The sequence below is a fragment of the Petromyzon marinus genome, chromosome 12, assembly GCF_048934315.1.
Source record: "Petromyzon marinus isolate PM22_M1 ecotype Great Lakes invasive population chromosome 12, UKy_Petmar_22M1.pri1.0, whole genome shotgun sequence".
NCBI lineage: Eukaryota > Metazoa > Chordata > Hyperoartia > Petromyzontiformes > Petromyzontidae > Petromyzon > Petromyzon marinus.
Window position 1 is genome coordinate 2,744,009 of NC_133678.1, and position 12,318 is coordinate 2,756,326.

The 12,318-nt window shown below is 44.7% G+C and overlaps 1 protein-coding gene across 2 annotated transcripts in view; it reads left to right on the top strand.

Annotated features, from left to right (window-relative positions):
- Nucleotides 1-12,318, top strand: part of RTEL1 (regulator of telomere elongation helicase 1) — a 74,558-nt gene that overhangs the window by 55,515 nt on the left and 6,725 nt on the right. For both annotated transcript variants that reach the window (XM_032953153.2, XM_076066510.1), the window contains exons 29-33: nucleotides 1,987-2,136; nucleotides 2,260-2,490; nucleotides 5,652-5,849; nucleotides 10,058-10,198; nucleotides 11,716-12,018. In XM_032953153.2, coding sequence (XP_032809044.2) covers nucleotides 1,987-2,136; nucleotides 2,260-2,490; nucleotides 5,652-5,849; nucleotides 10,058-10,198; nucleotides 11,716-12,018 — 1,023 coding nt within the window. The remainder of the gene's footprint in view (nucleotides 1-1,986; nucleotides 2,137-2,259; nucleotides 2,491-5,651; nucleotides 5,850-10,057; nucleotides 10,199-11,715; nucleotides 12,019-12,318) is intronic.

The window sequence follows — 12,318 nt, forward strand, 5'->3', positions numbered from 1 at the left end:
AGTCAATTCGAGCGGCGGGGGGGGGGGGGCGAGCAGCAAACGGGACATTTGTTCAGGGGTCTCAAACTCCTGAAGGGCCCATGAAAAAATACCAAGTTGCATTTTTATTCATAAAGGGGTGGACTCTTCATTTAAATTTAACACGTAGGCTTTCACGAACAATATCATCCATATTCTTGGTTCTTTCTTTCGAAGGGAAATAATAAAATAATGAAATAAAACAATTAGTATTTTATTTTCATTATTTTATTATTTCCCTTCTCCGTTACTTTACCGAAAGAACCAAGAATATGAATCCCTGCAGTCACGAAAGCTTTAAATCGAAAAATATCCATAATACAGGTTTTTATGGGTGAGATCGTGTAAATATATAAATGTGTGGTTAAACCCACCACCACCCGACACAGCCAATTAGTAAGATTTGTCACGTAAACAGAACGTGCCAATTCGTCACTAGTACAGCACACCGGTGTGTTGGAGAGCAAAGCCACAACATTTACAATCTGTGTACGACGTTTCGCCAGTAATTACAACTAGCTTCATCAGGCAACAGCCAGATTACTGGCAAAACGTCGTACTCGGATTGTAAATGTCGTGTGTGTGTTTACTCTCCAACACACCGGTGTGCTGTACTAGTAACGAATTGGCTTGTTCTGTTCACGTGACAAATCTTACTAGTTGGCTGTGTCGCGTGGTGGCTGGTTTCATGACACATTTATATCTTAATTTCATATTATCATTTTAATATGAACGGTATAAACAATGACTGTTTATCGCTTGGGGATTGTGTGCGTGTATTTGGATGTAGGTCCTGTGCCTTTCTTGATCAACTGAGCCTTAATCAAATACTTGACGGAAGTTTGTAAAACATCAGCACTAGGGAAACAAAGGTGGCTGGGCCTGGTGTTGACCACTCCCACCCCCCTGATGCGCCATTCCGGCCTTCATAGCTGTGTGCTAATAGCACTGTCAAAAAGTCGTTAACAGCTGTAAGGGGTCGGGCGGGGGGTGTGGGCCTTTGTCTGTGCATGTATAAATGGAGGGCGTGGGAAAGTTGAAGGGTTTATTTTCTGCTCTGGTGTCCAGAGGTGCAATTATACCTAAAGCCAGCCCTAATCTCTCACCTCTCACATCCTCAATTCTATGTTTACCCCACATCCCTTGCTCATATCACCCTCCCTAGTGTGTATGTATGTTTAACTTCTTTCACACCGTATATAGCCAACCATGCAAATTTGAGGTGCGGGGGAAGGACAGCAAACTAAACACAAAAAGCAGTTAAATCTTGACTTAAAGCTTTCGTGACTGCAGGAATTCATATTCTTTGGGTTTTTCGGTAAAGTCACGTAGATGGATCAAATAATAAAAAGTAATAACAATATCACGACGTTTCGATCGCAACACAAGCATTCGTCATCAGGTGAGAAATATCGCGGGAGAGCTGCTGAGAATATATGGTGGGAGCGCTGCTAAGGTAAGGAGTCTTTTTTTAAAGGCTTGGGATGGGTGTAGCCCAAGGGTCAGTGGGAGGGGCTAGAGATTAAATTTGCATGTAAATGTAAGATCGGGTAAATCTTGACAAACGAAGCTGTGGGGGCGGCCTTTACATTGTGATAGATTAGCATGTCAATGTAAGAAATTTTCTTGTAAATGTATGCTCCGAGAGAGCTCTCGGCAAGAGCATCGCCGAGCTCTCTCCGAGCTTACAATTATCTACGTGGCTTTACCGAAAGACTCAAAGAATACAAAAAGCAGTTCTAAAGAAATCAGTTTTCAATCTTGATGATTTAAAAGTGCATAGCTCCAGTGACTTCCTAATATTTGAAGGAAGAGCGTTCCAGACGGCCGCAGAAGCGCGTCTGAAAGCGCGCAATGCGGTGACAATCTTAATTCGTAGGCCAGCCAAAAGCCGGCGCTGCGAGGATGACCGAAGTTCCCGTGATGGTTTATGCCCGTGTCCCCCTCCCTTCCACCACACCACGGCAGAGTTTTACATCTTCGTCCGGCCGCATCACAAGAAGGCATTTGATGAGACTTGCCGGGACCTGACGGGCGAGGGCTGCGGCTACGTGGCGGAGCACAGCTTGACTCGCGAGCAGCGCACCGAACTCCTCCAGCAGAACGCAGCGCAGTCAGGTTTGTTGTTGTTGTAACGTTCTGGTTTGTCATTCTAATCTCGACTTTCGGCAAGATGTGGTGCTCGTGTCTCTTCCCTGCAAGTGGTCTCAAAGTGTGTTGCCGCAATCCCTTCGGGCACAGGCGTCCAGACCAAAAGGAAGCTCAGTTCAGAGGATGGAAGCGTACACGGGAACCCCAAGTCGAAGCTCGGCTGCTCGGCGGCGATCTCCGCCGAGAGCTCCGCGCAGGAGTTGGACAGCAGCACTCACCTGAACAAGGGCGCCGGCCACCTGAGGCCGCTGGAGCAAGCGTCGACCTCGTGCGCCGTCGTGGCTGTGCCCGAGAAACCCACGGCGCAAACCGCCAAGCAACGTGAGGCTGCGCCCCCCCTCCCACCTTCCGGCCTCTTGTCGCTCGCTATCTGGACACTCCCCACCGGAGCGCAACAGCACCCGCCGCCCCCACTCCAGCCCTCCGGCGCAGTAGTTTCACGAGATACTTTTCGGCGGTTTCTCAGCACATTTCGCAGGTGGGCGCGACGTTGAGAGTGTCTCGTAAAGAGGCGTTGGCGAACCTGCGTTAGTGATCGCTCGGAAATGTCGCTTACTAATGGAGCGTGGGAATACTGCTGGGAGGTTTACTTTAGTAGGCAGATAATGGATCATCGCTTTAAGTCGCTTCTTATTACACATGATGAACGCATACAGCCCATTTGTCATTTCACAGTTGTGTTAGGGACTTCAAACACCATGCGGGTCATAGAGCTTATATGACTATAATTATCCAAGCTGGTCAGCATGGGTTGGTGAAGGCAAAGTTGCATAAATGTTAGTGTAGTACAGTTCAACAATGTATATGCTGCATTGGTCATCTGCTGACGATGTAAACCTGCAAAATTCTACAACTCCTGTTGTATGCATGGTGATCGCCCATCCAAGTACTATCTACTATCAACCCTGCTTAGCTTGTGATATTTACCAAGATTGGGGGCATTCTGCGTGATTTGGTCCTGGGGGGTGCACATGATATTTGAAATATATGTTGAATCGTGTGTGTGTGTATGTGACCGATTCATGGAAACCTTTTAGGTTCTTGGACACCCTTGAGCCAGTATAGGTTCTACATGGACCATAATGGCAAAAAAATCAATTCTGGAATGAAATTGTCACTTAATCTTGGCAATTTTCTGAATTGTGTGGGGTGCATTTTTAGAATCATTTTGCTTTTTTTTCACGGCCCTCTGTCAATCCACTGCTGGATAAAGTTGTTCTGCACATTGATGATGATGATGGGTGTTATTTATCCATACTTCACCACTCGGGTCAGCGAAGGTTGGTGAAGCAGTGGTGCAATACTCTTTCAGATACAGTGAGGGTAAAAAGTAGTTGATCCCCTGCTGATTTTGTACGTTTGCCCACTGACAAAGAAATGATCAGTCTATAATTTTAATGGTAGGTTTATTTGAACAGTGAGAGACAGAATAACAACAACAAATTCCAGAAAAACGCATGTCAAAAATGTGGTAAATTGATTTGCATTTTAATGAGGGAAATAAGTATTTGACCCCCTCTCAATCAGAAAGATTTCTGGCTCCCAGGTGTCTTTTATACAGGTAACGAGCTGAGATTAGGAGCACACTCTTAAAGGGAGAGCTCCTAATCTCAGCTTGTTACCTGTATAAAAGACACCTGTCCACAGAAGCAATCAATCAATCAGATTCCAAACTCTCCACCAAGGCCAAGACCAAAGAGCTCTCCAAGAATGTCAGGGACAAGATTGTAGACCTACACAAGGCTGGAATGGGCTACAAGACCATTGCCAAGCAGCTTGGTGAGAAGGTGACAACAGTTGGTGCGATTATTCGCAAATGGAAGAAACACAAAAGAACTGTCAATCTCCCTCGGCCTGGGGCTCCATGCAAGATCTCACCTCGTGGAGTTGCATTGATCATGAGAACGGTGAGGAATCAGCCCAGAATTACACGGGAGGATCTTGTCAGTGATCTTAAGGCAGCTGGGACCATAGTCACCAAGAAAACAATTGGTAACACACTACGCCGTGAAGGACTGAAATTCTGCAGTGCCCGCAAGGTCCCCCTGCTCAAGAAAGCACATATACATACCCATCTGAAGTTTGCCAATGAACATCTGAATGATTCAGAGGACAACTGCGGGAAAGTGTTGTGGTCAGATGAGACCAAAATGGAGCTCTTTGGCATCAACTCAACTCGCTGTGTTTGGAGGAGGAATGCTGCCTATGGCCCCAAGAACACCATCCCCACCGTCAAACATGGAGGTGGAAACATTATGCTTTGGGGGTGTTTTTCTGCTAAGGGAACAGGACAACTTCACCACATCAAAGGGACGATGGACGGGGCCATGTACCGTCAAATCTTGGGTGAGAACCTCCTTCCCTCAGCCAGGGCATTGAAAATGGGTCGTGGATGGGTATTCCAGCATAACAATGACCCAAAACACACGGCCAAGGCAACAAAGGAGTGGCTCAAGAAGAAGCACATTAAGGTCCTGGAGTGGCCTAGCCAGTCTCCAGACCTTAATCCCATAGAAAATCTGTGGAGGGAGCTGAAGGTTCGAGTTGCCAATCGTCAGCCTCGAAACTTTAATGACTTGGAGAAGATCTGCAAAGAGGAGTGGGACAAAATCCCTCCTGAGATGTGTGCAAACCTGGTGGACAACTACAAAAAACGTCTGACCTCTGTGATTGCCAACAATGGTTTTGCCACCAAGTACTAAGTCATGTTTTGCAGAGGGGTCAAATACTTATTTCCCTCATTAAAATGCAAATCAATTTATAACATTTTTGACATGCGTTTTTCTGGATTTTTTTGTTGTTATTCTGTCTCTCACTGTTCAAATAAACCTACCATTCAAATTATAGACTGATAATTTCTTTGTCAGTGGGCAAACGTACAAAATCATCAGGGGATCAAATATTTTTTTCCCTCACTGTATAACTCACCGCTTAAGTTATCCACAGCCGGGTCACGATCTTGGGTCTCGAACTCGGGTCACCTGGCTTATATCACAGTGAGCCAACCATTGGGCCACCACTTAGTTTTCTCTATTTACAAAGTATCCACAATTAAAGATGACTAATCATTGAAAGTTAGGCCAGTTAATGTTCATCTGCATCGGTTTGCCTTACGAGCATCACCTTTGCTTGTGCAACACCTTTGGTTTATGCTCTTCCAAAATTAGAAAACTAGAAAGCTATGCACGTTTAAATCTAGATTGAAAACTCATTTCATTACAACTTCTTTCTGTGTTTAGTTTCTTGTCCTTCCTCTTCACCTCTGATTAACAAAGTTGGCTACGAACGGTGCGAAAGAAGTTCAACGTACATATCTACGTTGCAGAGCGTAAATCTAATATTACTGCAAATAGAAGAGGTAACTTTTTTTCTCACTCGCGGTTATTACTGAGCACCCACCCCGATGCCACACGCTCCGGTCCCATCTGCCCACGTTCGTCCAATGCGTGCTCGCGTATTTTCTGCCGCTGCCGCTCGTGCAGGCGACGTGGAGCAGGAGCGCTGCAGGAAAGCGTGCGCGCGGTACGTGGATGAGGTGCGGATCTTGCTCGGCGCTGGGGAGTTTGACCGCTTCTTCGGCGCCCTCAAGGACTACCGATCAAGCGGCGACTTCCAGGCCATGGTGGCCGCGCTGGCCGCCCTCTTCCTGGAGGATCCTACCCACGCGATGCTGCTGCGGAGTAAGTGCTGAAACCTTCGATCTTACATGCTAATTTCTCACATTAGCATCACTAGCCCCGCCCACTGCGTTTATGACCCTAGGACTACACCCTATAAAAACAGTCTGCATTCAGCAGCTTTCCTCCTCTTTACTCCTGATGACGATCGCTTGTGTTGTGATCGAAACGTCGTAGTTTTGTGTTATCTTTTTTTTACCTATCTACGTGACTTTACCGAAAGACCCAAAGAATCAGAATTCCTGCAGTCACGAAAGCTTTAAGTCGAGATTCTTCGCATTGTACACGTCCGTGTTTGTTTTGTACCACGTACAGCCCTTTTGTCAGTTCACTGCCGAATGAAAAGGGCCTTTCCATGCCACGTTGGTCGTTTATTTTCGTGATACTTCACCACCCTGGTCTGTGTGGGTTGTTGAAGGCGGGGAGTACAGATGCGGGAGCATAGTACAGTACAATTGGGAATTTTGCTATACTGCCCTCTGCTGCTTTTCGAAATATCTCCGCAGCATCCTATAACATCTTTCAAATGCATGGCGGTTACCATCGCAGCACGCTTCAGACTCAATTTTGCTTAGCTTGTGCAATCTGATGAGATCAGGTGCATTCCAAGAGATCAGGTCATCGGTGAAACTTTCAAATTAGGCAGTAACAATTTACTCTACCCCACAGTTCGATTAATTGTTGCGATTGGGGGGTCAATCTTATTTTTAAAATCTATTATATTTTCTTCTACTGATTCGTTTGTATTTTCAGGTTTTTTTGGTTTCCATTCGCGTATATATTGTGTATTATTTGTAAAGAATAATTTCTTACAGGCACTGTTCAATGAATGTATTGCAATGGTAAGAATGGTTTTAATGAATGGTGAACCTACAAATCACTGGCCCAGTGTGTGAAAATTAATTGAGTATAATAATTAAATGTGTTCCATTGTTCGCAATGCATGCATCAAATCATGCACATACAAACCGATTATAATAATTATTATATAATTATAATTATTATTTACCGGTGTGAAAATGTTCTTCGATTGGTGGAACAAATTATAGAACATATCTGACACAACAAACAAAACACAGTGCAAAAAAATTGAATGGATTTTTTTTATTCCAATCATGTGACACAACTTTTTTATAATTCACCCAATGGTGGGGGCATGAATTGTTAAATGCTTGTCGATCGTGTGACCTGTTACCATTCACACGCAATTGATACCTTGGTCACCTTGCCCCGAGCTGACTGGAGCACCCAGAGGCAATTATATGCACTTTGTTAACGTTGATTGTTCAGATTTGTCATCGTTGATTTCCAAAACATTTCGTGAAGTTACACTCCAAAGGAATGGTTTGGTGTTTCGGATTTAAAAACAGACGTGTCGAGAGGTACAATCATGTATTCTCGAGTTGCCGACGTAGTAGACTTGAGATTTCGCTGTGTTTGGTTTCATCAGACGAGGTTTTACAATTGAGGAATTTCAGCTGTGTAATTTTTTCTCAGTTTGTTTTACTACTACCTTAGCTACTGTGTGTGAGTACAGGGTAATATTTACTTTGAGACATGTGTGCCATTCCTGGGAACGGGGCAAAATTGCAAGCACTATTATACTCTGGTGACACGCTTGTGAAAGAGCTAATGGATATAGGCTGAGTAATCTCATCAATGTCATTACTCGTGAAGTGAAAAATTCCCATTCTCTAAAAGGTGAATGTTTTTGCTTATTAATTGAAAAGATGTATTCCCTCATTCCTTTTGAGGGGAACAATGCTGACCCAATGATACACATCATCGTGAATGATTGATTGGCCATTTCACCGGGATTCCATTAGCATCACCTTCCCCTTCTCGGTGTCCCCTTTAGGAATCGCTGCTCCGTACACACGTCTAGTCGGGAACATTTTTGCATTTTAATTTACCCAATTTGAACTGTAGACATCTCTTAACTCATCCAGATTTAACATATCTGAAAGCTGTTGTATGTTTACCCAAAAAAAATGCTTTTTCCAATATTTTCTGATAGCAATAATGGTTGTATAAATAAAAAATGTCCCGTGCATGTAGAAAATATTCTACCCACACCGCATCAATCATTAGGGTTAGGTTTCTTTTCTCTCTGATAGTGGAACCACTCAACTGTCACATGGGATGTAATACAATCCCTTGGGGGCATAGTATACATGCATTTAAGTTTAAAGGCTAACAAAACAAACAGCGTACAAACAGATGGGCAGTGATTTCTTGGTTTGCCATTTTTCAAGTAACATTAACTTATCTAACAAGCTTTTACGTGAACAAAAGAGATTAACTCACATTTATTTTGCGAACAATGACCGAAATGAGTCCATAGAAATAATAATACTACATAAGGTCAAGGCCAAGTTGTTCTTTGGGGAGCGGTAGTGTGGCAGTTAGTGTGCTGCTCTACGAACCTGGTCACCCGAGTTCGGTTCTCGCTCAGGGCCAGCACCAGTGACGATTATCGGAAGCGGTTCTGGCCCCCACCCCCCCCCCCCCCCATGTCAACTCAGCCTCAAATGAGTACTTGGTGCGGTGCGCAAAAAACATCTCCACTGGGGAGACAAAGGCGGCTGGGCATGGTGCTAGACACCCACCCCCTCGTATGCCGTTCTGGCTTTCATAGGTGCTCGCTAACAGCACTTGCCCCAACAGTCTGTTAAGGCTATATGGCGATTTTTGTCTTTTGTTTTTGTCGTTCTCTAATTAAGGCACTCGACTTGCAAACAAACGCTCGAGAGTTAAAATCCTGCATGGGGGTTGACTCAGCCCAAGATATTTGTATGGTTTCTAAGATACCAAAAAGTAATCATTCCATTTGTTAATCCAGGAAAGCCTCATTGAATCGCACACCTATTTGTCAGGAGGGTTCCGTCTTGGAATGTTTGGCCAATTCCACCCATTTAGTGTTTGTGAGCGGAAACCGGAGTAGCTGGAGAAAACTCGCATGTATACGAGAGGTTTAACACTCACAGAATCGTACAGATTAATTCAAGAATCAATATTTTGTACTGCCATCTCCATTGCAGACATTTAAGAAATGTGCAACTCTTTCCTCCAAAGTGCTGGATTGGAGGCACGGCCATAACCCAACGCACACCACTCTGTCGGAAGCCTTGCGCTGGCTAATAACAGAGAACATCGTTGCCTCATGCTCATTTGAGCAAGGGGGCAGTTGCCACGTTGCCCATGACATTTGGGAAGCAAGCCAGGCATGTTTGCAAACTAGGCGATTGCCACCTGGAGTTCCACAGTAAGCCTTACAGCGCGAAACCAGCACCAACTTGGTCTCGTGGCCTAATTAATTAAGAAAGCCATATGGGCTCTTAGCCTGGCTGCCCTGGGAACCAATTGTGGATGTGATGGAATCGTCACGGATATGAGATATGCAGTTTAAGCATTCCTTGCTGAGGTCAAGAGGAGTTGCACTAAATGAATGTATATTAGTATTGTGATAGCATAGCCTAACAAAAACATGGTTTGAACGCTGTTAAAAACATGTTTTTTTTTACTCTTTGGTTCTATTGGGTAAAGTCACGTAGGTAAAAAATAAAATAACAATTTTTTACCTACGTGACTTTACCCAATAGAACCAAAGAGAATGGATCCTAGCAGTCACGAAAGCTTTAAATCTAGAAATGTTTTTTTTGCCATCTTGTCTCTCTTGCCATGGCAGGGGGGGGCAGGGGGGAGGGAGCAGGAGGGGTAGAACTCATGAACTGACTCATGAAGCGTGGAGGCGCATAAACCATCACGCAAACTCGGTCATCCTCGCAGTGACCTTTAGCTCGCCATCGAACAAAGATGGTCACTGCACGCTTTCAGATGCGCTTCTGCGGCCATTTGGAATGCTCTTCCTTCCGATGTTATCTAGATTGAAAGCTCATTTCTTTCAAACTACGTTTTGTGTTTAGTTTGTCGTCCTTTCCCCGCACCTGCCATTAGCACGGTTGGCTACGTACGGTGTGAAAGAAGTTCAACATACATACAATAAAGCTGTGCAAGGGGCCAGATCTGACCTGTGCGGGGCCGCACCTGGGCCAACGAGCCTTATTTCTCTCGCATTCATTGGCGAGCATAGCATGGCACGTCATAAACGCACGTTCTCAGCAATGCTTTGAATAGCCATTGCGTTTTCCACCGAGTGAACGGTGGCGACAACGACGACCTTATCTGTGCCCCAACCGTGCGTGCGGCAGAGTTCTCGGTGTTCATCCTCCAGCAGCACCGGGAGAAGTTTGAGGGAGTGTGCCGCGACCTTACGGGCGAAGGCTGCGACTGGGGCCACAGGCAGGCGCAGAAGGCTCGGTCAGATGGAGTTGGTGCCCCGGCCTCCACAGGTAAGGCATTGACTGGCCTTGCCCACCCTGTCACGGGTAAAGGCAAGGCATGGCAATCCTTGACAGTCTGTGATCATAAAAAAAAATTCACCCTGCGGACTCTTATGGTGCAGGAGCTGTGTGGACCTGTTATAAAAAACGTATGAAATAGAGAGGTGTGGCCCCGCAGTGACTTGCTCATGCCACTGCTGATAGAAGGGCCTCTCACGAGAGGATGTTCAAGAGTTCCCCTCTGGGAGGATGTTTGGGCTGCTCTTGAACGCTGGGCAGGTTTTTTGGAAGAGCTTGATGGACCCACAGTTTAATCCCACCACACCCGAACCTGCTGATCAACTTAACTGGTGGCTTAAGAAAGCGATCCAATTGTCTCTACATGTCCCGTGTGTATACCATTACACCACAGCAGCTCCCCCCCCCTCCATACACCCATGTGTGGATATAAAAGTATTGATTCTTATACACGACATCTGATGCATGAGCTTAAGAATCAGCAATTGACTGATTAATTGATTTTTGATTTAAAGCTTTCGTGACTGCAGTAATTCATATTCTTAGCTCTTTCGGTAAAGTCACGTTGAAGGGAAACAATAAAATAATAAAATATATATAAAACAATAAAAAAAATCTCACGACGTTTCGACCATAACACAAACGGTCGTCATCAGGTGTGTCGGTTTGCAACCGACGATCGTTTGTGTTATGGTCGAAACGTCGTGAGAATTTTTATTGTTTTATATATTTTCTTATTGTATTGTTTCCCTTCAACGTGACTTTACCGAAAGAGCTAAGAATATGATTAATTGATGCTTAAGTACAGCCTTCCTGTGTTTAGCTGTTGTGGCAAAGAGCTAGCATTTCCACAGTGGGGCAGCTAAGGTCTTAATTTCAAAAGTAAGAAAGTGTATGCCTTTGTTAACACATATTTTTACTGTTAAAATTACATGTCACACATTAAAACATGTTTTTCAAGTGCCTTATCCCGTCCCTACAGATAAGATAGTCCAATCCCTTCAGCTGCAGTGTGCCTCAACAATGCTTCTATTTGTTTTACGTAACATGTGTGGCCTCACCGTATCTCCCTGCCCCCCACTCTTCCACCCTCCTACTCCCCCCCCCACTCCCACATGGAGCCAGAGGTCCTGTGCTGTGTAGATGGGGACGTCGCTAGATTGTGACAACATGCACATCTGGTTCAATGCAGCAATGTTATGATAAGTGTTTCCGCTCTTTAGCTCCTCATGTCAATGTGTGTAATGCCTTTGTGTTACAATGTTGGAGCACTTACTAACTTGTTATGAGAAAATTATTTAAGAATGGGTGAACATAATTGTATTTTCTTGCTTTGTGTATACAAGTAATGTTATCATTTGTTTTGCTATAACCGTGAGTGATATGTCTAGTTATAGTACTAGCAGTTAAATATTTGAAGTCTTTCAAATCGTCGTGGCTCTGTTTTATTTGTTTAGAAATTAGTGCGTGACTAAAATCTGACGTTTTTGAGTCATTCCGCTTTCCAGCGTCTCAGAATGCTGGGAAAAGGGACACCATTTCAGGTCAGAGCAAGATTTCCTCGTTCTTCGGAGGAACCGACAGGAAGGCCGAGGCTCTGGGGTCGAACCGCGGGGCGGCACAAATGCAGAGTGGCGGCAGCGAGCAGCCAGGCTCATCCGCCCAGTCTGGCCTCACCGTACAGCAGAGCAGCAGTGCAGCTCGGCCTGCGAATGTCAAAAGCGGTGCGGAGCAAACGGGCCACCCTGTTCCAAAGGGTTTGGACTCACAAATCAACTTTCTGCTGAAATATGAGGATCATTATTATGAGAGTGAGTGCCTTTGACAGTTTAAATAAACGGTTTTTTTTTGTATGCAGTGACTGCATTCATCTTCTTTGGTTCTTTCGGTAAAGTCACGTAGAATGAGAATAAAATAATAAATTGATAAAATAAAATAACACAATAATATTCTCACGACGTTTCGGCCACAACACAAGCGGCCTTCATCAGGTGAAGGGACGAGACTGTCTGGTAGGACAGCGCTTCACCTGATGAAGGCCGCTTGTGTTGTGGCCGAAACGTTGTGAGAATATTATTGTGTTATTTTATTTATCAATTTATTATTTTATT